The sequence below is a fragment of the Acipenser ruthenus genome, unplaced genomic scaffold (genome assembly GCF_902713425.1).
Source record: "Acipenser ruthenus unplaced genomic scaffold, fAciRut3.2 maternal haplotype, whole genome shotgun sequence".
NCBI classification, from domain to species: Eukaryota; Metazoa; Chordata; class Actinopteri; order Acipenseriformes; family Acipenseridae; genus Acipenser; species Acipenser ruthenus.
In genome coordinates, this window is record NW_026707510.1 from 22120 (window position 1) to 45632 (window position 23513).

The 23513-nt window shown below is 43.8% G+C and overlaps 1 protein-coding gene across 2 annotated transcripts; it reads left to right on the plus strand.

Moving 5' to 3' along the window:
* The first annotated feature begins 1975 nt into the window (after window positions 1-1975).
* On the plus strand, window positions 1976-22910 carry LOC131727501 (signal-regulatory protein beta-2-like). Of its 2 annotated transcripts, XM_059018867.1 has the most exons (7): window positions 1976-4896; window positions 5170-5511; window positions 5976-6323; window positions 20313-20657; window positions 21182-21529; window positions 21939-22057; window positions 22667-22910. In XM_059018867.1, exons 1-7 carry the CDS (start codon window positions 4842-4844, stop codon window positions 22685-22687), a joined length of 1578 nt encoding a protein of 525 aa, XP_058874850.1. In that variant the 5' UTR covers window positions 1976-4841; the 3' UTR covers window positions 22688-22910. The 2 variants fall into 2 exon arrangements, with proteins under 2 accessions (XP_058874850.1, XP_058874851.1); XM_059018868.1 differs by lacking the exons at window positions 1976-4896; window positions 5170-5511; window positions 5976-6323 and adding exons at window positions 15686-16158; window positions 16442-16786.
* The last annotated feature ends 603 nt before the right edge of the window (window positions 22911-23513 follow it).

The following is a 23513-nucleotide window of genomic DNA, read 5'->3' on the forward strand; positions in this document are numbered from 1 at the left end:
ACGCCCTTATCCAGGGCGACTTACAATCGTAAGCAAATACATTTTAAGTGTTACAATACAATTATTAATACAATTAAGAGCAAGATAAATACAATGACTTTGGTTCTAGCAAGTACAAGAATATGACAAAATACGATTCAATAACGGAGCAGATAAGTGATGGTGAATAATAATAAGTGGTAAGGAAGGTGGTTTGTATTTTGCAAGCAGTATTAGTTTGAATTTTTCTTTTTCATTTTTCTGTTTGTGGTGTTTTCTTTATATATATATATATATATGGAAAAATATATATCTAAAGAAACTTATTGTATTACTTGTATTGTAACACTTCAAATGTATTTGCTTACGATTGTAATTCACCCTGGATAAGGGCGTCTGCTAAGAAATAAATAATAATAATAATAATAATAACACATTTATTTTCTAAAAAAAATAAGGTGTATAAATGATGGACATTGACAAAATGTTTTTCTTTTTAAATCGCTCGATCCTTCATCCCTGACCATGACCCATGGCAGCAGTGTGGAGTAGTGGTCAGGGCTCTGGACTCTTGACCGGAGGGTCGTGGGTTCAATCCCAGGTGGGGGACACTGCTGCTGTACCCTTGAGCAAGGCACTTTACCTAGATTGCTCCAGTAAAAACCCAACTGTATAAATGGGGAATTGTATGTAAAAAATAATGTGATATCTTGTAACAATTGTAAGTCGCCCTGGATAAGAGCGTCTGCTAAGAAATAAATAATAATAATTAATAATAATAATAATAATAATAATGACCCGCTTGAGTGACTGAAGCACTTAATCACCTAATTAGTGAGACAGTTGATTGGACCCTGGATAGGGAGCGATTTCAGCTGTTGAATTGCAAGCTTGAGTAAAAGCAATAGAGAGAAATCACAGATAAACCCTCGACGCGCCGCGTCTGTCGAGAGAGCGTCTCCTTCGTGGGATCGGCGTGCTGGAGGCTGGACGAGGGCAGCGTGCCGCGGCTCGCCGTCTTGGGGGCTCACAGCCAGCGATTTCAAACCTGGAGAGACGGTATAACCAGACACGCTCTGTCAAGGACAGCGTCACCAACTGGGAGACCAAGAGTCACAACACCTGCCCCAGATCCACAGATCATTCTGCAGCATCTTCGTGTCTCAATTGTTAATCAGTACAATAAAACATCACCGCACCTGCTCTGAAGCAGAGTCTGTCGTTTTCCGATCATGTCTAGTGAATTTTATCCAGATATAAGTGATAAGTTTCTTTTGATGCTCAAATAGAAGTGATACGTTTCTTTTGATGCTCCGTATATAAATAATTGAATCAAATTGTTTTTTTTGTTTGTTTTTTTTTCTCCGTGTAATTTTAAATACAGAATCATTTCCTGTGATGAAATCTGGAGGGCTGGGGTGGCACAGACTGACAGTCAGTGGACTAATACAGAATCTTTTAAAAGTTGTCGTTTTCAGGTTTTTTGTGTATATATATATATATATATATATATATATATATATATACATATATATACATATATATATATATATATATATATATATATATATATTGTTGGAAAGAAAAATACAAATATTTGAATTAAATTGTAAGTAGTTTATTTTCTGATCTGTGTAACGTTATTTCAGAGGCTGGCTGGTCCAGTGGTTTAAGAAAGGGGCTCGATACCAGAAGCTTCAAATCCCAGCTCAGCCACCAACTCCCTGTGTGAGCAAGTCACTGAACCTCCTTGTGCTCCGTCCTTCGGATGAGACGTCAAACAAACGAGCTCCTATTGGAAGTGACTCTGCAGCAGCCACTGACTCCCTGTGTGTGTGTGTGACCCTGAGCAAGTCACTGAACCTCCTTGTGCTCCATCCTTCAGGATGAGACGTCAAACAAACGAGCTCCTATTGGAAGTGACTCTGCAGCAGCCACTGACTCCCTGTGTGTGTGTGTGTGACCCTGAGCAAGTCACTGAACCTCCTTGTGCTCCGTCCTTCGGATGAGACGTCAAACAAACGAGCTCCTATTGGAAGTGACTCTGCAGCAGCCACTGACTCCCTGTGTGTGTGTGTGACCCTGAGCAAGTCACTGAACCTCCTTGTGCTCCGTCCTTCGGATGAGATGTCAAACAAACAAGCTCCTATAGGAAGTGACTCTGCAGCAGCCACTGACTCCCTGTGTGTGTGTGACCCTGAGCAAGTCACTGAACCTCCTTGTGCTCCGTCCTTCAGGATGAGACGTCAAACAAACAAGCTCCTATTGGAAGTGACTGCAGCAGCCACTGACTCCCTGTGTGTGTGTGACCCTGAGCAAGTCACTGAACCTCCTTGTGCTCCGTCCTTCAGGATGAGACGTCAAACAAACGAGCTCCTATTGGAAGTGACTCTGCAGCAGCCACTGACTCCCTGTGTGTGTGTGTGTGACCCTGAGCAAGTCACTGAACCTCCTTGTGCTCCGTCCTTCGGATGAGATGTCAAACAAACGAGCTCCTATTGGAAGTGACTCTGCAGCAGCCACTGACTCCCTGTGTGTGTGTGACCCTGAGCAAGTCACTGAACCTCCTTGTGCTCCGTCCTTCGGATGAGACGTCAAACAAACGAGCTCCTATTGGAAGTGACTCTGCAGCAGCCACTGACTCCCTGTGTGTGTGTGTGACCCTGAGCAAGTCACTGAACCTCCTTGTGCTCCTTCCTTCGGATGAGATGTCAAACAAACAAGCTCCTATAGGAAGTGACTCTGCAGCAGCCACTGACTCCCTGTGTGTGTGTGTGTGTGTGACCCTGAGCAAGTCACTGAACCTCCTTGTGCTCCGTCCTTCAGGATGAGATGTCAAACAAACGAGCTCCTATTGGAAGTGACTCTGCAGCAGCCACTGACTCCCTGTGTGTGTGTGACCCTGAGCAAGTCACTGAACCTCCTTGTGCTCCGTCCTTCAGGATGAGACGTCAAACAAACGAGCTCCTATTGGAAGTGACTCTGCAGCAGCCACTGATTCCCTGTGTGTGTTTGAGACCCTGAGCAAGTCACTGAACCTCCTTGTGCTCCGTCCTTCAGGATGAGACGTCAAACAAACGAGCTCCTATTGGAAGTGACTCTGCAGCAGCCACTGACTCCCTGTGTGTGTGTGTGACCCTGAGCAAGTCACTGAACCTCCTTGTGCTCCGTCCTTCAGGATGAGATGTCAAACAAACGAGCTCCTATTGGAAGTGACTCTGCAGCAGCCACTGACTCCCTGTGTGTGTGTGACCCTGAGCAAGTCACTGAACCTCCTTGTGCTCCGTCCTTCAGGATGAGACGTCAAACAAACGAGCTCCTATTGGAAGTGACTCTGCAGCAGCCACTGACTCCCTGTGTGTGTGTGTGTGTGACCCTGAGCAAGTCACTGAACCTCCTTGTGCTCCGTCCTTCAGGATGAGACGTCAAACAAACGAGCTCCTATTGGAAGTGACTCTGCAGCAGCAGCAGCAGTTGTTGATGATGCAGAGTTCACCCCCCTAGTCTCTGGAAGTCGCTTTGGATAAAGGCATGTGCTGAATGACTCTCAATAGAATATTTCTCAATAGAAATTTCCCCATTCAGCTCAGTTACTTCACAGCAGACGGGCAGTGAAAAAGCAGAACATGCAAAAAAAAGCTGGTAAATGCAAAACAGAAAGCCAAAAAGAAACACGAAGGAGAAACGGGAGTAATAACATAAGAAAGTTTCCAAACGAGAGGAGGCCATTCAGCCCATCTTGCTCGTTTGGTTGTTAGTAGCTTATTGATCCCAGAATCTCATCAAGCAGCTTCTTGAAGGATCCCAGGGTGTCAGCTTCAACAACATTACTGGGGAGTTGGTTCCAGACCCTCACGATTCTCTGTGTAAAAAAGTGCCTCCTATTTTCTGTTCTGAATGCCCCTTTATCTAATCTCCATTTGTGACCCCTAGTCCTTGTTTCTTTTTTCAGGTCCCCTGGGTCGACATTGTCTATACCTTTTAGGATTTTGAATGTTTGAATCAGATCGCCGCGTAGTCTTCTTTGTTCAAGACTGAACAGATTCAATTCTTTTAGCCTGTCTGCATACGACATGCCTTTTAAACCCGGGATAATTCTGGTTGCTCTTTTTTGCACTCTTTCTAGAGCAGCAATATCCTTTTTGTAACAAGGTGACTAGAACTGAACACAGTATTCTAGGTGAGGTCTTACTAATGCATTGTAAAGTTTTAACATTACTTTCCTTGATTTAAATTCAACACCTCTCACAATATATCCGAGCATCTTGTTGGCCTTTTTTAGTTGTGTCCTGTGAGCCTCAAATAAACCCACACATACAAAATTAAAAAACAGACAGAGAAGGCGCACAACTGGCCGAGGGCCGCCCGGGGGGAGGGAGGGTTTGGTCGGCCAGGGTGTCCTCGGCTCACCAGCGCCCCCTGTGGTCTGGCCGGGCGCCTGCAGGCTTGCCTGTAAGCTGCCCAGAGCTGCGTTGTCCTCCGACTCTGTAGCTCTGAGGCGGCTGCACGGTGAGTCTGTAGAGTGTAAAGAAGCGGGCGGCTGATGGCACACGCTTCAGAGGACAGGGGGTGTTCGTCTTCACCCTCCCGAGTCAGCGCAGGGGGGTGGTAGCAGCGAGCTGAGCTGAGCTTAAAAATATTTGGCGACCACTAAATTTATATAAAATTTTTTTTAAAAAAGTTTGTTCCTCCTTTGGTACAAAATTAACTGTAGTGTTAACTTTCACACGTTTCACAAAGCTGTGATTTCCGTTCTGTTCAAGTGCTGGTCAGAGCTGCTGCTGTATCTGAGTGCAGTTCTGCTTGGGGAGTCTGTGCTGCTGCTTCTGACACACCGGAGCACTGCTGTGCGGCTGGACAGAATGGAGCGAGGGCTACTGGTTTCACTGGTTATACTGGTCTGCTCTCCTACCAGGGGTGAGTACAGGGCACTGGGAGGGAGCGGGTATTCTTGTATATTCTCAGTTGGAGTGGTTTACTCAAAGATTCACTGAGCTTTCACCGCAGGATGAAGTCTGAGCCACTTGAGAATTATTTATATTGTAAAAAGTAACGACTTTGTTGTCCTCTACAGAGAGCCTCGATCACAAAGTTTAAAATGTTTTTTTTTTTTTGGTTGAATCAAGTTTTAAGCTTCTGTTTTGCTCTCTGAAATGGATTTCCTGTTTCCTCTCCTCTCTCTCTCTCCAGGGGTGTCTCAAACCATTATAACTCAGGACCCGGGCTTCGTGACTGGCACAGAGGAGGGAGAGGTCACTGTACCCTGCACTGTGACAGGGGCTCCTCCAGGACCAGTGAGATGGTACAGGGACACTGGCAGCGGCAGACAGTATCTCTACTCTACAGACCCTCCGTCCAATGAGAGAAACGACCCCCGTGTGTCTCAAGTACATCAAAACCACGCCACAGATTCATCCATTCGAATTGTGAACCTGACCCTGAGTGACTCAGGAATCTACTACTGTGACAAATACGGAGGGATTGATGTGACCCTCATTGCTAGAGGCTCAGGGGCCTGGCTGAGTGAGCGAGGTGAGTGTGTGGCTCTCTGATCACTTCTAGTATCTTTGCTGCGGCTCCTGTAGCGCACAGACATGTCAGGTGATTCTGGTCCAGCTGAATCTACAGCAGGCATTGTGAGCACAGCTCCTAGTGTCTTTACAGTACTGTTAATCATTTACATCTACAGCAGGCATTGTGAGCACAGCTCCTAGTGTCTTTACAGTGCTGTTAATCATTTACATCTACAGCAGGCATTGTGAGCACAGCTCCTAGTGTCTTTACAGTGCTGTTAATCATTTACATCTACAGCAGGCATTGCGAGCACAGCTCCTAGTGTCTTTACAGTGCTGTTAATCATTTACTGTGGAGATTAGTCTTGGATCTCCATTGTAGACTGTATTAAACAAAACAGCTGTTTTGAACACGACCCCTAACCCTAACCCTCTCCACTCTCTTCTCCCTCTCCTCCACTCTCTCCTCTCCTCTCTCTCCAGCGATCCCTCCACTCATTATAACTCAGGACCCAGACCCTGTGAATGGCACAGAGGAGGGTGAGGTCACTTTACCCTGCACCCTGTCCACAGTGGGTGCTTCAGGACCAGCGAGATGGTACAGGGACACTGGCAGTGGCAGACAGTATCTCTACTCTGCAGACCCCCCTCCGCCCAATGAGAGAAACGACCCCCGTGTGTCCAGAGTACATCCAGACCACCCCACAGATCTCTCCATCCGAATTGTGAACCTGACCCTGAGTGACTCAGGAAGGTATTACTGTGAGAAATACAGAGGGTTTGATGGGTCCCTCATTGCTAGCGGCTCAGGGACCAGGCTGAGTGTGCGAGGTGAAGGTGAGTGTGTGGCTCTCTGATCACAACCGACTCTGGGAGGCTTTTACTGACAGCAAGCATTATAATCAGGGCTTCTGATTCTCTGTGCTGTACCTCAGACTTCTTCTCTGCTCTCCTCTAAGAATTCAGTTGATAGCTGTTGAGCCCTACGTGTCTCTCGATCACACAGCAGAGAAACAGTGAAGTGGATTCAACTGACGTTTTATTTTTTTTTTCTTCTGTTAACAACTAAATGGGTTTTTAAATCGGCCAAGCCTTCATTTTTCATTGACAAGCAGATTGTATGTGTGTCTCAGTGATTGATCACACCCTGTCTCTCTCTCTCTCCCTATCCCTCTCCCCTTCTCTCTCCCCCTCTATCTTTCTCTCTCTCTTTCTCTCTCTCTTCCAGAACCTCCCTGCAGCTCCAACCTGTTTCTCGTGTCGGTGTTTCTGCTGGTGAAGCTCGCTCTCCTGGCCGCCATCAACGCCTTTCTCTTTGTGCTTCTCAAACTGGAGCAGCGTAGACTGGTGGGAGCTTACAGGGACAGGACTATCAACAGAGACTCCTCATTAAAACAGCAACACACAGTCCCTCAGGATCACTAACTGAACCCCAGCCACACCCCATTAAAACTGTTTCAAACATGAACCCCACAATCTCTCAGCAAGCTGAACCCCAGCCACACCCCATTAAAACTGTTTCAAACATGAACCCCACAATCTCTCAGCTAGCTGAACCCCAGCCACACCCCATTAAAACTGTTTCAAACATGAACCTCACAATCTCTCAACTAGCTGAACCCCAGCCACACCCCATTAAAACTGTTTCAAACATGAACCCCACAATCTCTGAGCTAGCTGAACCCCAGCCACACCCCATTAAAACTGTTTCAAACATGAACCCCACAATCTCTCAGCTAGCTGAGCCCCAGCCGCGCTCTTCCAAGCTGCACCCAGATATCCTGCCTCTGGGATGTGAAACGATATTTACTGATGTGTTTGTGTTTTGCAGAAGCGTGTGGATGCAGAGTGAGGTGGGGGAGCCCTGCGCTGTGGAGAGGATTCACAGCAGAGCTGGCTGGGGCCTCTTGTTATATTGGACATCTTAAAGCTCTGCTCTAAATGCTGAGAATGCTGAAGCAGACAGTGGACTTGACTGGAGAGTCTGCGAGTCAATAGAGATGCTCTGCACTGCTTGATCTGCCTGCTGATAAGGGGAGGAGAGGAAAGAGAGGAGGGGAGAGGGAGAGGAGAGGAAAGAGAGGACGGGAGGGAGAGAGGAGGGGAGAGAGAGGAGAGGAGAGAAGGGAGGAGGGGAGAGAGGGAGAGAGAGCAGAGAGAGAGTGAGAGGAGAGGAGGGAGAGAGGAGAGGAGGAGAGAGGGAGAGAGGAGAGAAGGGAGGGGGGAGAGGAGAGGGGAAGAGGAGAGAGGGGAGGAGAGGAAAGAGGAGGGGAGAGAGAGAGAAGGGAGGAGAGGAAAGAGAGGAGAGGAGAAGGAGAGAGAGGTGGAGAGAAGAGGAGTGAGAAAGGAGAAGGGGACAGTGAGATGACAACGGAGGGGGAGGAGAGGAGGGAGGATTTACTTTTTGATACCCTTGTTAAACATTTATTTCTTAATTTTTTTGCAATAAAACAGTTTTCAGCAACAGTGCCTCTGTGTGTATTTGTGTGAGACAGCATGTGTGTGTGTCAGTGCCTCTGTGTGTATTTGTGTGAGAGCCAGCGTGTGTGTGTGTCAGTGCCTCTGTGTGTATTTGTGTGTGAGACAGCGTGTGTGTGTGTGTCAGTGCTTCTGTGTGTATTTGTGTGAGAGACAGCGTGTGTGTATCAGTGCCTCTGTATATTTGTGTGAGAGACAGTGTGTGTTTGCGAGTGCCTCTGTGTGTATTTGTGTGAGAGACAGCGTGTGTGTGTGTCAGTGCTTCTGTGTGTATTTGTGTGAGATACAGTGTGTGTGTGTGTGTCAGTGCTGTCACAGGAGTGTTATTAACTTTTCAAATCCATTCAATAATATATTCTTATCATTCTGGAACCATTTTAAAACACAGTGCGGTTTACAGACAGTGCTGATAATAATAACACTGCTAGAATACAATATGAACCAGGAGGCAACAAGTTAGGATCACAGCGAGTTAGATCTACAGTGACAGATTAGCAGTGCAATAGTGCAAGGATAGCGCATCAGCTGAGGATCCAGTGACGAGGTGCTGAGGTCAGGAGAGTCCAGTGCAGAGATAAGGGATATTACTGGATCTGAACCCCACAGAAAGCGCGTTGATTAAACCTATCCAGTGGGTGGCATCAATGAGTCTTCAGAGAGGGGGCTTGGTCACGTGTCGTGCCTCATGCCACGCAGGAGAGTCGGAGATCATTCGCATCTGTCTCTTTCCTTCTCAATTTTAACTGCCAGTGGACCGATCCACGATTTGGCCGTTGTTACTTTTAAAAGCGTTATTTCTTGTTCATATTTTTTTTTTTCTTACAGATATTGTTGATTTATTTAATTAAATAATAAACAATACAATAAGATTAGATTTGATCTTGACTTGAAATCTTGGTGGTGATGTAATGTAGTTTTGTTTCCACTAGATGCTGCTCTCTTATCAACGACGGAGAGTATTTATTTTATTTATTATTATTATTATTTTAATCTATAGCTCTGGCCAGGCGTTTTGCATCACCTAGAATTCTAGGATTGAGACATAATAAAAAAATAAAAACAGTGAAAAACTATATGAGCATAATTTAGATCTTTTATTTAACATTGTGTAATCGAAGAAACTACAAAATGATATCGCAAAAAAAAAAGTCTACAGGAAGCCATCACAGTAGTAATAGTATTTCATGTAAGATTTTGAAAATGTTACATTTTTTAATTTGTCAGTTTTTCGTTTAAGTATATGGAAAACTACAAAGCGGTGTGTAATTCAATATGTTTAGGTAACATTGTTCAGCAGCTTTCCCTCGACTTTATGAAGCAGAATTAGTTCTACAGGGTGATGAAGATGCAAAAACGTTTGTCCATAGCTGTGTATTAACGTACAAACAGCACCGTGCTTTCTGTGTCTCGTTACCTGACATCTCCACTGAAGTGAATCGATATCAGGAGTCCGTCTCCCTCACCTGCCGTGCGCGTGGCTTCTACCCAGAGAGGGTCGATGTGTCCTGGGTCCAGCAGGGCGGCGCTGTGGAGCCTGCTGCAGAGAGGGGAGAGAATGCGGAGAATGAGGACGGGACCTTCAGTAGAAATAGTGTGCTGAATGTCACTGTCACTCAGGAGCTGAGTGGAGCCACAGTGAGCTGCAGGGTTCAGATAGAAGGACTGGCAGAGCCTGCTCACAAGGAACACACGCTGTGATAGTGAGTGACCGACTACCTAATCATGGCAAGGAAAGACACGTTGTGCGCATTGCGTGTCAGTGACAAGGTAGGACAGCTACAGGGTGTGAGAGCGTGTGTGTGTGTGTCTCAGAGTGTGCACGCAAGCGTGTTTGTCTGCGTGTATCTGTGTAATCCTTCACGCAATCTCCTTTCTCTCTGTTCTCTACAGCCTGGTTCTTGAGGCAGTGAGTCTCCTGGCCTCCTTTTTCACTTTGGGCTTCTCAAAACGGAGCAGCACAGACTGGGGACAGACTGACTGACTGAACTACAGTACAGCAACACCCCAGAGCACTAAAAAAAAAGGACGCTTCACTCTAGTCACCTGCTGTCACTGTTTTCCACGTAATATTGTGTTTTGTTCTGATAATGGTATACCCCAGTCACCCCTCCAAAAAGTGACCCAGTCTGTTTCCAGGGCAACTCCCCCGACTTATTCTGCAAATAAATTATGTCCATAAGTTTACAAAGGGATATCTAAATATTTTGATATTTAGAAAAAAAACATGCATTAAAGGGTTAACAGAACACCCCCCCCCCCCCCACACACACATCCCTACCCCTACCCCATCCCATAATACACCACTGTTTCCATCTTTCATCTGTGTTCTCTTTACATTTCAGACCGTTTTACTTCAGCGGAAGATATTTTGGTTCTTTGTTGGTATTTTCTACTTCTGCTTCAGTTTGATAATTATTTCTTATCTAATTGCCTGAATTACATGTGAGATTGTTAAAATACTTCCAGTTCAAATATTTATTTTGTTTGGCATTTATTATTATTATTATTATTATTATTATTATTATTATTATTATTATTATTATTATTATTATTGTTATTATATTAATAATGATGTATTTATACTATTAAATACATACCTGAAAAACAGTAGTTAGTTAGGAAATGCAGACAATATAAAAACTAACCTCGTATGTGGCGTCAGCGGGACCAGCACGGGACAATTCTAAACGGTTAGTGAAGCCACTTTGAATATCGCAGCTCAGCGGCCCCAGATATTATTATTATTTGTTTATTTATCAGACGCCTTTATCCAAGGCGACTTACAGAGACTCGGGTGTGTGAACTATGCATCAGCTGCAGAGTCACTTACAATTACGTCTCGCCCGAAAGACGGAGCACAAGGAGGTTAAGTGACTTGTTCAGGGTCACACAATGAGTCAGTGGCTGAGGATGGATTAGAACCGGGGACCTCCTGGTTACAAGCCCTTTTCTTTATTAACATTACATTGCATTTTATTGTATTTACTGTATTTATTTATTTTTAACGGGGGGGGGGGGGGGGGGGGGGGTGTCGGAGACTGATGGACTCAGAACCGCAATATCAAAATGTGTGTTGTATTTTATAAGCTATTTATATACTTATGTAAACGACATTAACGTAACAAAAAAAAGATAAAAATAGTGATTTAGCTCCGGTAACTTGAAATAAATATTACACACTGTAGTTATTATTATTATTATTATTATTATTATTATTATTATTATTATTATTATTAATAATAATAATAATAATAATAATAATAATAATAATATGACACACCGTTTTTTGAAGTTTAAACATGACACATGCACTAACACGCCTCGTAATTCGCACTAATGTAAAGCAGTAGTATTTGATGAAACAATTATTGTTTATTTATTTTATTTTATTTTATTTTTTAAATACATTATGTTAAGAAAATAGTGAATACTTACTCCTATTACCCTGAGAAACGGTGCAGCGTTTTGATTAAAATGAATGTAAGTTTAGCGTAATATAAAAATAAATAAACAAATAAACGAATAAATAAATAAATAAATAAATTAAAAAATAAATAAATAAAAACTCTCCTCTGTTTTCACTCGACGACGACGATCTCGGTTCGGTTTTTAAAAAATGTCAGTTACTTTTTTTTTTAAATTGTCGCGCGGGCTGGAACGCAAATGTAAGCGCGGTATTTTATAGAGAGCCTCTCATTGGTCAACAGCGGACGTCAATCAATATTCAAACTGGTGGAGCCCGAGCTCGAGCTGCGAGTTTCAACGGCCGAAGCGGCGCGACTTGAATTTTACAGCTTGGAGTTAAAGATTAAAAACAAAAACGATATTATTAAATATAGTTGTAAATAATATAAGATAAGACAGTATAAATATAAAGTCTCGTTTACAACGGGAGGTTGTGTGAAAAATATGCCATAAATATTAACGGAATATGGTCAAGATTATGAAGGGGAATCTGTGGGAAAAAAACGTAAGTTATCAGCTAAGTTTAAAAATATATTTATTATTATTATCGTGTTACAGGTGGCTTAATATATTTATTTTTTAAAATATGAATTAAAAAATAATACTTCAGGTTTGAATTTTTTATTTTGATAAATTGCGATGACGTTGATTTACGTCAGCGACCGTTATTGTGTTTAAATGTAATTTTAAAGTTTAAATATGAATGAAAAAAATGTTATATTCTGGTTTGGTTTATGTTTTTTGGTAAAGTGTGTGGAAATTGATTTCTTATTAAGCCAGTTTATTTATTCAGAAGACGTTTTTGTTCCCCGTTCCCTGGCAACGGCGCTCTTTTCCTGACGCATGTTGTTATGAGGATTGTGATCGGGGCTGACCCGGTGATATTAGGCACTGTTGGCATATTCGCGTTGGCTGCTTGGGGCCACTCTTGTCAAACTGAGTTTCTATAAAAGAGAGACACTAGAAACGGCTTTCGTTTTTAAGACTGCCCGACAGGAAACGGAATCGGTTCACAAACAGCCGGCAGACCCGGTCCGGGGACCACGCTGTTATTAAACTGAGATAGTCTGTCTGTCTGCGCTGGAGCGGCTGCAATAAAAATCACATCCTTAGAGCGTGGCTTTTCTCTTGAACTCTTATTTTGTTCAGGTTAGCTGTGAAACTAAAAATATAATATATTTTATTATTATGTATTTATTTGGCGCTTTATCCAAGGCGACTTACAGGTATTACAGGGTAGTACAGGGTTACAATGCAAGCTTAATATTTAAATACAGTGTAGTTTACAGTAAGTGTAAATAATACTACTGGAATACAATATGAACTAGGATGCAGCAAGTTAGGATCACAGCGAGTTAGATCTACAGTGACAGATTAGCAGTGCAATAGTGCAAGGATAGCGCATCAGATGGGGCCGGTTGTACTAACGGGATCCGATCCCGGATCCGGGCTCAGATATTGAACTTGATCCTAGTTGTGTTGTACTAAACGGATCAGTGCTCAATCTGAGCTCAAATCTGAGCTCAAACCTGATCTTGCTTTTGAGCAGGATCAGAACTTGATCCTACTTTTGAAAAAATGAGGAACTAAACATAGATTGAAACAGAGATGATTTAACGTATTAGAAAACATTAAGCAACAATGCATTTAAAAGTAGCTGTAACAGCGCTGTATTAAGATAATATCAATTAGAAGAAAAAAAACACTTTGTACAATATTTGTTTGTGTTTAGCTATGTGTGACATTTATGTTTTCGTCGTATAGCTACAGAAAAAATAGACCTGACTGCGTATTGAGGTTTCATAAATAATATTTCTACGTTTTCTGTGTTGACAAAGTCATACTGGCGCTCTCATGGTATCGATTACAATTAAATCAATAATTAGATTTAACGTTGTAGTTTTTTTTAATGCATATCATCCCCCCCCATCCCTTTTTTCTCAATAATGTAAGCTTACCTTTTTCACAGCCTCAGTCTCCCCCTGTCCGCCACACTGATCAAGAGATCAATCAATCAAATTGATCTTGTATAGCGCCTTTCATGCCAAGGCGTCCCAAAGCGCTTCACATTACAAATAAATATACTATACAGTAATATAATATACAATAAAATAACATCCAAAAAACAAATGGGAACAATACAATAAAATAAATAAATAAAATACACATTAACACAATTCTAAAACAGGCCATCCCAATCTACAAAAAGTCCTCTGCATGAAGATGTGTTTGAAGCTTTGATTTAAATGCATTCATTGAGTCAGCATTACTGATTTCAATTGGAAGATTGTTCCATAATGCAGGTGCATCATGACTAAAGGCTCTTCCACCACAAGAGCTGTGTTTTATCACAGTAGGCACCAGAAGCCCAGCCTCAGCAGATCTCAACTGGCGTCCAGGGACACAAGGTGAAAGCATATCATTAATGTAAGCAGGGCCATTTCCAGAGACAGCCTTCAATGTCATTAATAACATTTTAAAAACAACTCTGTACTTCACTGGAAGCCAATGCAAGCGGGCAAGAACAGGTGTAATCTGTTCAAATGTTTTTGTCCCTGTCAGAATTCGTGCAGCTGTATTCTGAACCTGCTGTAAGCGATTGATTCGTTTACAAGGTAGACCAGCCAATAGGGCGTTACCGTCGACCAGACAGGATGAAACAAACGCAAGAATGAAACTTTCCACGGCAGATTCTGCAAGACACAAACGCACTGGAGATATAATCAGCAAAGGATATTAAGCAGACTTCACTACAAATGTAATGCTGAAAACTAAGAGTAGAATATTGGTTAAATTGGTTAACCAATATTGTATATATATATAATTTGTTAAAAAATAATAATTGAATCAAACAGTTTTTTGATAGATATTTATTTATTTATTTATTTATTTATTTATTTATTTATTTATTTTTATCTGTGTTATTTTAAATACAGAATAATTTCCTGTCATCAGATCTGGAGGACTGGGTGACTGCCAGACAGAGGGCTAATACACACACGCACACACTGAAGCACATATACACACGCACACTGACACACACGCACACTGATACACACACGTACACACTGACGCACACAAACCCACCAACACGGAATCTTACTTTTAAGATTGCGTCATTTTCAGTTTCATTTTTGTTATATATATATATATATATATATATATATATAGTATATATATATTGTTGAATAATACAAAAAATATTTGAATCAAATTGTAAGTAGTTTATTTTCTGATCTGTGTAACGTTATTTCAGAGGCTGGCTGGTCCAGTGGTTTAAGAAAGGGGCTCGATACCAGAAGCTTCAAATCCCAGCTCAGCCACCAACTCCCTATGTGAGCAAGTCACTGAACCTCCTTGTGCTCCGTCCTTCAGATGAGATGTCAAACAAACAAGCTCCTATTGGAAGTGACTCTGCAGCAGCCACTGACTCCCTGTGTGTGTGTGTGACCCTGAGCAAGTCACTGAACCTCCTTGTGCTCCGTCCTTCAGGATGAGACGTCAAACAAACGAGCTCCTATTGGAAGTGACTCTGCAGCAGCCACTGACTCCCTGTGTGTGTGTGACCCTGAGCAAGTCACTGAACCTCCTTGTGCTCCGTCCTGCGGATGAGACGTCAAACAAACGAGCTCCTATTGGAAGTGACTGCAGCAGCAGCAGCAGTTGTTGATGATGCAGAGTTCACCCCCCTAGTCTCTGGAAGTCGCTTTGGATAAAAGCGTCTGCTGAATGACTCATTCATAATAATAGTCCTCAATAAAAACTTCTGCATTCAGCTCAGTTACTTCCCAGCAGACGGGCGGTGAAAAAGCAGAAAAGTTGTATTCTTTTTTTAAAGCTGTCGGTGGAGAACAATAACGTCAGCAAATGAAATATTAACAAAAACAAAAAGGTGGACAAAACAGGTAAGAATGATGGGGCTCCCGAGCATCCAGTAAAGGCGCTACGCGTGGGGTGCAGGATGCGCTCCCTATAGCCCAGAGGTCACTGGTTCGAGTCCAGGCTATTCCTTTGCCGACCGTGGACGGGAGCTCCCAGGGGACGGTGCTCAATTGGCTGAGCGCTGCCCAGGGGGGAGGGAGGGTTTAGGTCGGCCAGGGTGTCCTCGGCTCACCGCGCACCAGTGACCCCTGTAGTCTGGCCGGGCACCTGCAAAATCAAAGCACAGACAGACAGACAGAGAAAGATCAAGGTGAATGAGATGATAATATTATTATTATTATTATTATTATTATTATTAATAACAACAGTCTGTATTGCAATAGATGGTGCATGAAAATTAGGCCTATCAAGTCCAGTGGAGCAAGCAATGGAATTGAAAACCAAACAGAGTAACAAAAAAAACAATACAGGAAACAAAAAATCCAAACAGAAAAGGAAGTCCAGTAAAAGAGTCCAGTGATGATGGCGATTGTAGAAGATTGAAAAAATTAGGGGCTCCCCGGAGTGGTGCATCCAGTAAAAAAAAAAAAAAAAAAGTTTGTTCCTCCTTTGGTACAAAGTTTGACACGTCGTGGAGTTCCTCTTTCTCCAGGGAGGCTGTTATACAAAGCTGTGATTTCCGTTCTGTTCAAGTGCTGGTCAGAGCTGCTGCTGTATCTGAGTGCAGTTCGGGAGTCTGTGCTGCTGTTTCTGACACACCGGAGCACTGCTGTGTGGCTGGACAGAATGGAGCGAGGGCTACTGGTTTCACTGGTTATACTGGTCTGCTCTCCTAGCAGGGGTGAGTACAGGGCACTGGGAGGGAGCGGGTATTCTTGTATATTCTCAGTTGGAGTGGTTTACTCAAAGATTCACTGAGCTTTCACCGCAGGGTGAAGTCTGAGCCACTTGAGAATTATTTATATTGTAAAAAGTAACGACTTTGTTGTCATCTACCGAGAGCCTCCATCACAAAGTTTAAAATGTTTTATTTTTATTTTTTGATTGAATCAAGTTTTAAGCTTCTGTTTTGCTCACTGAAATGGATTTCCTGTTTCCTCTCCTCTCTCTCTCTCTCTCCCTAGGGGTGTCTGAAACCATTATAACTCAGGACCCGGGCTCTGTGACTGGCACAGAGGAGGGAGAGGTCACTGTACCCTGCACTGTGACAGGGGCTCCTCCAGGACCAGTGAGATGGTACAGGGACACTGGCAGCGGCAGACAGTATCTCTACTCTACATCCCCCCCTCCGCCCAATGAGAGAAACGACCCCCGTGTGTCTTTTGTACATCAAAACCACGCCACAGATACATCCATTCGAATTGTGAGGCTGAACCTGCGTGACTCAGGAATGTATTACTGTGAGAAATATGGAGGGATTGATGTGACCCTCATTGCTAGAGGCTCAGGGAGCAGGCTGAGTGTGCAAGGTGAGTGTGTGGCGCTCTGATCACTTCTAGTATCTTTGCTGCGGCTCCTGTAGCGCACAGACATGTCAGGTGATTCTGGTCCAGCTGAATCTACAGCAGGCATTGGCTATGTTTACATTGCAGTGGATTTATTCGCTAAAAGTTTACGGATTAAAAATAAATATGCGACAAGCTCAATGGAAATGGGTACAATTCACAAAAACGTGTCCATTTATTCAAACTTTTAAAAACCCCAGACCTTAGGGTTTTAGGAAAGTCGATATTTTCAGAAAATGCGAATTAAGCTGCCTTAATGCGCATAACTTTAAATGGAAACAATTTTATTTGCATAAAATAAGCGAATCCCCCAAAATGCACTGCAGCTCCTAAGGAAGTTCCTTACTGGGAGACAAAAAATGGTGACTAACAGTAACAGGTGCAACTGGGAGACTGCATATTCTGCACAGCTAGCCAGCTTATACAGAGCGATAGCGATTCTCTATTCTGGGAGACTGCATATTCTGCACAGCTAGCCAGCTTATACAGAGCGATAGCGATTCTCTTTTCTGTTGGTTTAGGTGATCTTGGGCTGAACTGTTCTGGAGCAATATACGGGTCACGTTTAGTGCACAGTTCAAACACGTGCGCAGTGGCTTTAATTCTCCAGTTTGAACAGAATAATGTAACCTATTTTAATATCTGTACGTCACACGTCGTGAACACCAATCTTTCCTGTACAAATACATTCCTTGCTTTTATGGCATGAATTTTATTAATATAAAAATGACTCTGATAAACTCATACATTTTAATGAATACCTTATTGTAAGTATATAAATGAAATTCAGTAATAAATGTAATTAATTACAAAGAAAAATTCAGTACATTTACCATGTATCGCATTCTGACTTTCCCCCTTTTTCTTTAGAAGTATAGTGACATCAAACATTAGCCTGCATAAAACAAAGTTTGAAACCCCCTTCGTAATGCTTGATTTGACACAAACTGAAACAACTGCTCTATATACGACTGTATATAACAATCAGTCAGACGATCAACTTCGTGTTTATTCCGTTTATTAATAAATAAACAATAAGAGGGAAAAGAAAAACATAAAATGAAAAGTGTGTGCTTATTAAACGTTTAACATTTCCCATCAATTACAAGAAACGGTGAAAATGCTCCTGTAATTCATGAGATAATAGTAGGCTACCCTTATATAGGCTATAACCAAAATATCAGTTAATTAAGATTCTTATGGGGTAAACACATCAAGCTGTAGCTAGCCTAACGCACTGAATCTTACAATACAAAAAGTATAGTGTTCAAGTAAACCAGTCAAATATTATGGTTAGATTTCACTATGTAACACAATTTTTGTTCCTGGGTAGTAAGTGTTATTTCCTAATTGCTTATGCCTCAAAAGTATAGAAAATGGCTATTATTCCCCACAAACTTTGCTTTTGTGACCAGGACAGTGATATTTTGAAATTTACCTATTTCCAATGAGAAAACGGGCGAATTTGTGTCTTTTCGTTCACATAAAGTCAGAAAAAAACAACATATGAATCCAAATTAACATGTATTTATACTAAAGTAATACAAAAATGACTACAAAAGATTTAGAAGCGAGTCGTTTTTCGAGATTTACGATTATACTGTAAATCACTTTCACGAATCAGCCCCCAAATGTAGTCTCCCATCATGTTCTCGTTATACTGTCCTTGGTAGCGGCGTTCAAAGTCCAGCATATCCTGGTGGAAGCGCTCGCCTTGCTCCTCCGAGTACGCTCCCATGTTCTCCTTGAATTTATCAAGATGAGCATCAAGGATATGGACTTTGAGGGACATCCTACAGCCCATTGTGCCGTAGTTCTTCACCAGAGTCTCAACCAGCTCCACATAGTTTTCGGCCTTGTGATTTCCCAGGAAGCCCCGAACCACTGCGACAAAGCTGTTCCAAGCCGCTTTCTCCTTACTAGTGAGCTTCTTGGGGAATTCATTGCACTCCAGGATCTTCTTTATCTGTGGTCCGACGAAGACACCGGCTTTGACCTTTGCCTCAGACAGCTTAGGGAAGAAGTCTTGAAGGTACTTGAAGGCTGCCGACTCCTTATCTAGAGCTCTGACAAATTGTTTCATAAGGCCCAATTTGATGTGCAGTGGTGGTATCAGCACCTTCCGGGGGTCCACCAGTGGCTCCCACTTGACGTTGTTCCTCCCCACAGAGAACTCAGTCCGCTGTGGCCAGTCCCGCCTGTGGTAGTGCGCCTTGGTGTCCCTGCTGTCCCAAAGGCAAAGATAGCAGGGAAACTTGGTAAAACCGCCTTGGAGACCCATCAGGAATGCCACAATTTTGAAGTCTCCTATGACCTCCCAGCCGTACTCATCATACTTGAAGGCGTCCAGCAAGGTCTTCCTCTTTGAGGTGCACCGAGTGAGCCAGGGGAAGAGACGGGTACTTGTTACCATTATGGAGCAGCACTGCTTTGAGGTTCCTGGATGAGCTGTCAATGAAGAGGCGCCATTCATTCTGGTTACAGGTGATTCCGATTGCCTCGAACAGACTGGTCACATTGTGGCAGAAGCAGAGCCCATCTTGACGGGTGAAGAAGCTGGAAAAAGGTTGGTGACGCTTCCTCTGATCTGCGACTTGCACACTTTCATCCAACAAGTTCCACTGCTTGAGCCTAGACGTCAAAAGCTCGGCATTGGACTTGGTGAGACCAAGATCTCTAATCAAGTCGTTGAGGTCTTTTTGGTTGGGGTAGTATGGGTTTCTCTCCTCAGCTCCACCTCTGAAATTGTCATCTGGATCTACAACGTCTTCCTCACTCTCTGACTTGCTGCTCTCTTGTAAAGACGGCTGCTCTCTCTCCGGAGGAGTGGGTACGGGGAGCTCATGGCAGTGTGGCACCGGGGCGATGGATGAAGGAAGGTCCGGATACGTGATAGCAGGTGCATTCTTGCCAGTCCGACGTTTGGAAGGGTCCACCATGCAGAAGTAGCAGTTGCTTGAGTGGTCAGTGGGTTCCCGCCAAATTCTTGGGATAGCGAACTTCATAGCTCTCTTTTCCCCTCTGTACCATCCTACAAAAATACATTTATTTCACCCATGACTAATGTGTAAGAGATTCTCACAACATTTTTCATATATGATATATTTTTTCAATAACATTGAAAATTGTAAAACATTTTAAAATTAAAAACTTTTACAATTTTAAAAATTTTAACAAATTTTATAACATAAAATTCCGAGCAACAATTGTCCATCTTACCTTCCAGAGTTTTTTTGCAGTGCTCGCAGGTGAAATGAGGTGCCCAGGGTTTGTCTTGATCCCCGACAGGCATGCCGAAATATGCCTTGTAGGCCTCACACATCTTAGCAGATGCTTCCACAGCGCTGTTAATCATTTACTGTGGAGATTAGTCTCAGATCTCCACTGTAGACTGTATTAAACAAAACGGCTGTTTTGAATATGACCCCTAACCCTAACCCTCTCCACTCTCTCCTCTCCTCTCTCATCTCCCTGTTCCTTCTCTCTCCAGCAATCCCTGCACTCATTATAACTCAGGACCCAGACTCTGTGACTGGCACAGAGGAGGGAGAGGTCACTGTACCCTGCACTGTGACAGGGGGTCCTGCAGGACCAGTGAGATGGTACAGGGACACTGGCAGCGGCAGACAGTATCTCTACTCTACATCCCCCCCTCTGCCCAATGAGAGAAACGACCCCCGTGTGTCTCAAGTACATCAATATCACCCCACAGATCTCTCCATTCGAATTGTGAGGCTGACCCTGCGTGACTCAGGAAGGTATCACTGTGACAAATACAAAGTGTTTGATGGGTCCCTCATTGCTAGAGGCTCAGGGAGCAGGCTGAGTGTGCGAGGTGAGTGTGTGGCTCTCTGATCACTTCTAGTATCCTTCACTCCTAACCCTGCAGAATCACTGATGCGTTACGGACCGCGCTGCCTCAGAATAACATTGAGGCGCGCTGCTTTGCAATTCTAAATGTACTTGATCTTCAGTTCTGGACGGTTTGCAGGGAGTTTGCAGGGAGTTTACAGTGAGTCTGCAAGTCTGATGCGGTGTGTCACCTCCCTCTTTTTAAACAGGCTTTGGTTCTTTGGTTGCTTAAATGCTCTTTTACTGTCCCACAAACGTGTCTCTCTCATGAGTTCCTGTTTGGATGCATTCTTCTCAATAACAGCAGATCAGATTCTACCAGTAAGATTTCAACACTCCCCCCCCCCCCCCCCCCCCCCCCCCCCCCTCTCTCTCCCTCTCTCTCTCTCTCTCATATATTTTCAAACACTTGTTTTATTTTATTGTTCCGCTTTTTATCTCTTTGCAACTACTTGGCTTCTGTTTTGTTCACTGAAATGGATTTCCTGTTTCCTCTCCTCTCTCCAGCGATCCCTCCTCCCATTATAACTCAGGACCCAGGCTCTGTGACTGGCACAGAGGAGGGTGAGGTCACTGTACGCTGCACCCTGTCCACAGTGGGTCCTGCAGGACCAGTGAGATGGTACAGGGACACTGGCAGCGGCAGAGAGTATCTCTTCTCTGCAGCCCCCCCTCCGCCCAATGAGAGAAACGACCCCCGTGTGTCTCAAGTACATCAAAACCACGCCACAGATCTCTCCATTCGAATTGTGAACCTGACCCTGAGTGACTCAGGAATCTACTACTGTGAGAAATACAGAGGGTTTGATGGGTCCCTCATTACTAGCGGCTCAGGGAGCAGGCTGAGTGTGCGAGGTGAGTGTGTGGCTCTCTGATCACAACCGACTCTGGGAGGCTTTTACTGACAGCAAGCATTATAATCAGGGCTTCTGATTCTCTGTGCTTTACCTCAGACTTCTTCTCTGCTCTCCTCTAAGAATTCAGTTGATAGCTGTTGAGCCCTTCGTGTCTCTCGATCACACAGCAGAGAAACAGTGAAGTGGATTCAATTGTTTTATTTTTTTTTTCTTCTGTTAAACAACTAAATGGGTTTTTAAATCGGCCATGCCTTCATTTTTCATTGACAAGCAGACTGTGTGTGTTTCTCAGTGATTGATCGCACCCTGTCTCTCTCTCTCTCCCTATCTCTCTCCCCTTCTCTCTCTTTCTCTCCCTGTCTCTCTCCCCCTCTATCTTTCTCTCTCTCTCTCTCACTCTCTTCCAGAACCTCCCTGCAGCTCCAACCTGTTTCTCGTGTCGGTGTTTCTGCTGGTGAAGCTCGCTCTCCTGGCCGCCATCAACGCCTTTCTCTTTGTGCTTCTCAAACTGGAGCAGCGCAGACTGGTGAGAGCTTACAGGGACAGGACTATCAACAGAGACTCCTCATTAAAACAGCAACACACAGTCCCTCAGGATCACTAACTGAACCGTAGCCACACCCCATTAAAACTGTTTCAAACATGAACCCCACAATCTCTCAGCAAGCTGAACCCCAGCCACACCCCATTAAAACTGTTTCAAACATGAACCCCACAATCTCTCAGCTAGCTGAACCCCAGCCACACCCCATTAAAACTGTTTCAAACATGAACCCCACAGTTTCTCAGCTAGCTGAACCCCAGCCACACCCCATTAAAACTGTTTCAAACATGAACCCCACAATCTCTCAGCTAGCTGAACCCCAGCCACACCCCATTAAACTGTTTCAAACATGAACCCCACAATCTCTCAGCAAGCTGAACCCCAGCCACACCCCATTAAAACGGTTTCAAACATGAACCCCACAATCTCTCAGCTAGCTGAACCCCAGCCACACCCCATTAAAACTGTTTCAAAGATGAGCCCCACAATCTTTCAGCTAGCTGAACCCCAGCCGCGCTCTTCCAAGCTGCACCCAGATATCCTGCCTCTGGGATGTGAAACGATATTTACTGATGTGTTTGTGTTTTGCAGAAGCGTGTGGATGCAGAGTGAGGTGGGGGAGCCCTGCGCTGTGGAGAGGATTCACAGCAGAGCTGGCTGGGGCCTCTTGTTATATTAGACATCTTAAAGCTCTGCTCTAAATGCTGAGAATGCTGAAGCAGACAGTGGACTTGACTGGAGAGTCTGCGAGTCAATAGAGATGCTCTGCACTGCTTGATCTGCCTGCTGATAAGGGGAGGAGAGGAAAGAGAGGAGGGGAGAGGGAGAGGAGAGGAAAGAGGACGGGAGGGAGAGAGAGGAGAGAAGGGAGGGGAGAAGAGAGAGGGAGAGAGAGGAGAGAAGGGGAGAGAGGAGAGGGGAGAGAGAGTGAGAGGAGGGAGATAGGAGAGGAGATGGGAGGAGGAGAGGAGAAGGGGAGAGGAGAGGAAAGAGAGGAGGGGAGGTAGGGGAGGGAGGTAGGAGAGGAGGGAGGATTTACTTTCTGATACCCTTGTTAAACATTTCTTTCTTAATTTTTTTGCAATAAAACAGTTTTCAGCACCAGTGCCTCTCTGTGTGTTTGTGTGAGAGACAGCGTGTGTGTGTGTCAGTGCTGTTACAGGAGTGTTATTAACTTTTCAAATCCAGTCAATAATACATTTTTATGATTCTTGGATTATTTTAAACACAGTGCGGTTTACAGTCAGTGCAGATAATAATAACACTGCTAGAATACGATATGAACCAGGAGGCAACAAGTTAGGATCACAGCGAGTTAGATCTACGGTGACAGATTAGCAGTGCAATAGTGCAAGGATAGCGCATCAGCTGAGGATCCAGTCACGAGATGCTGAGGTCAGGAGAGTCCAGTGAAGAGCAGGAGGGGCGGATTAAGAAC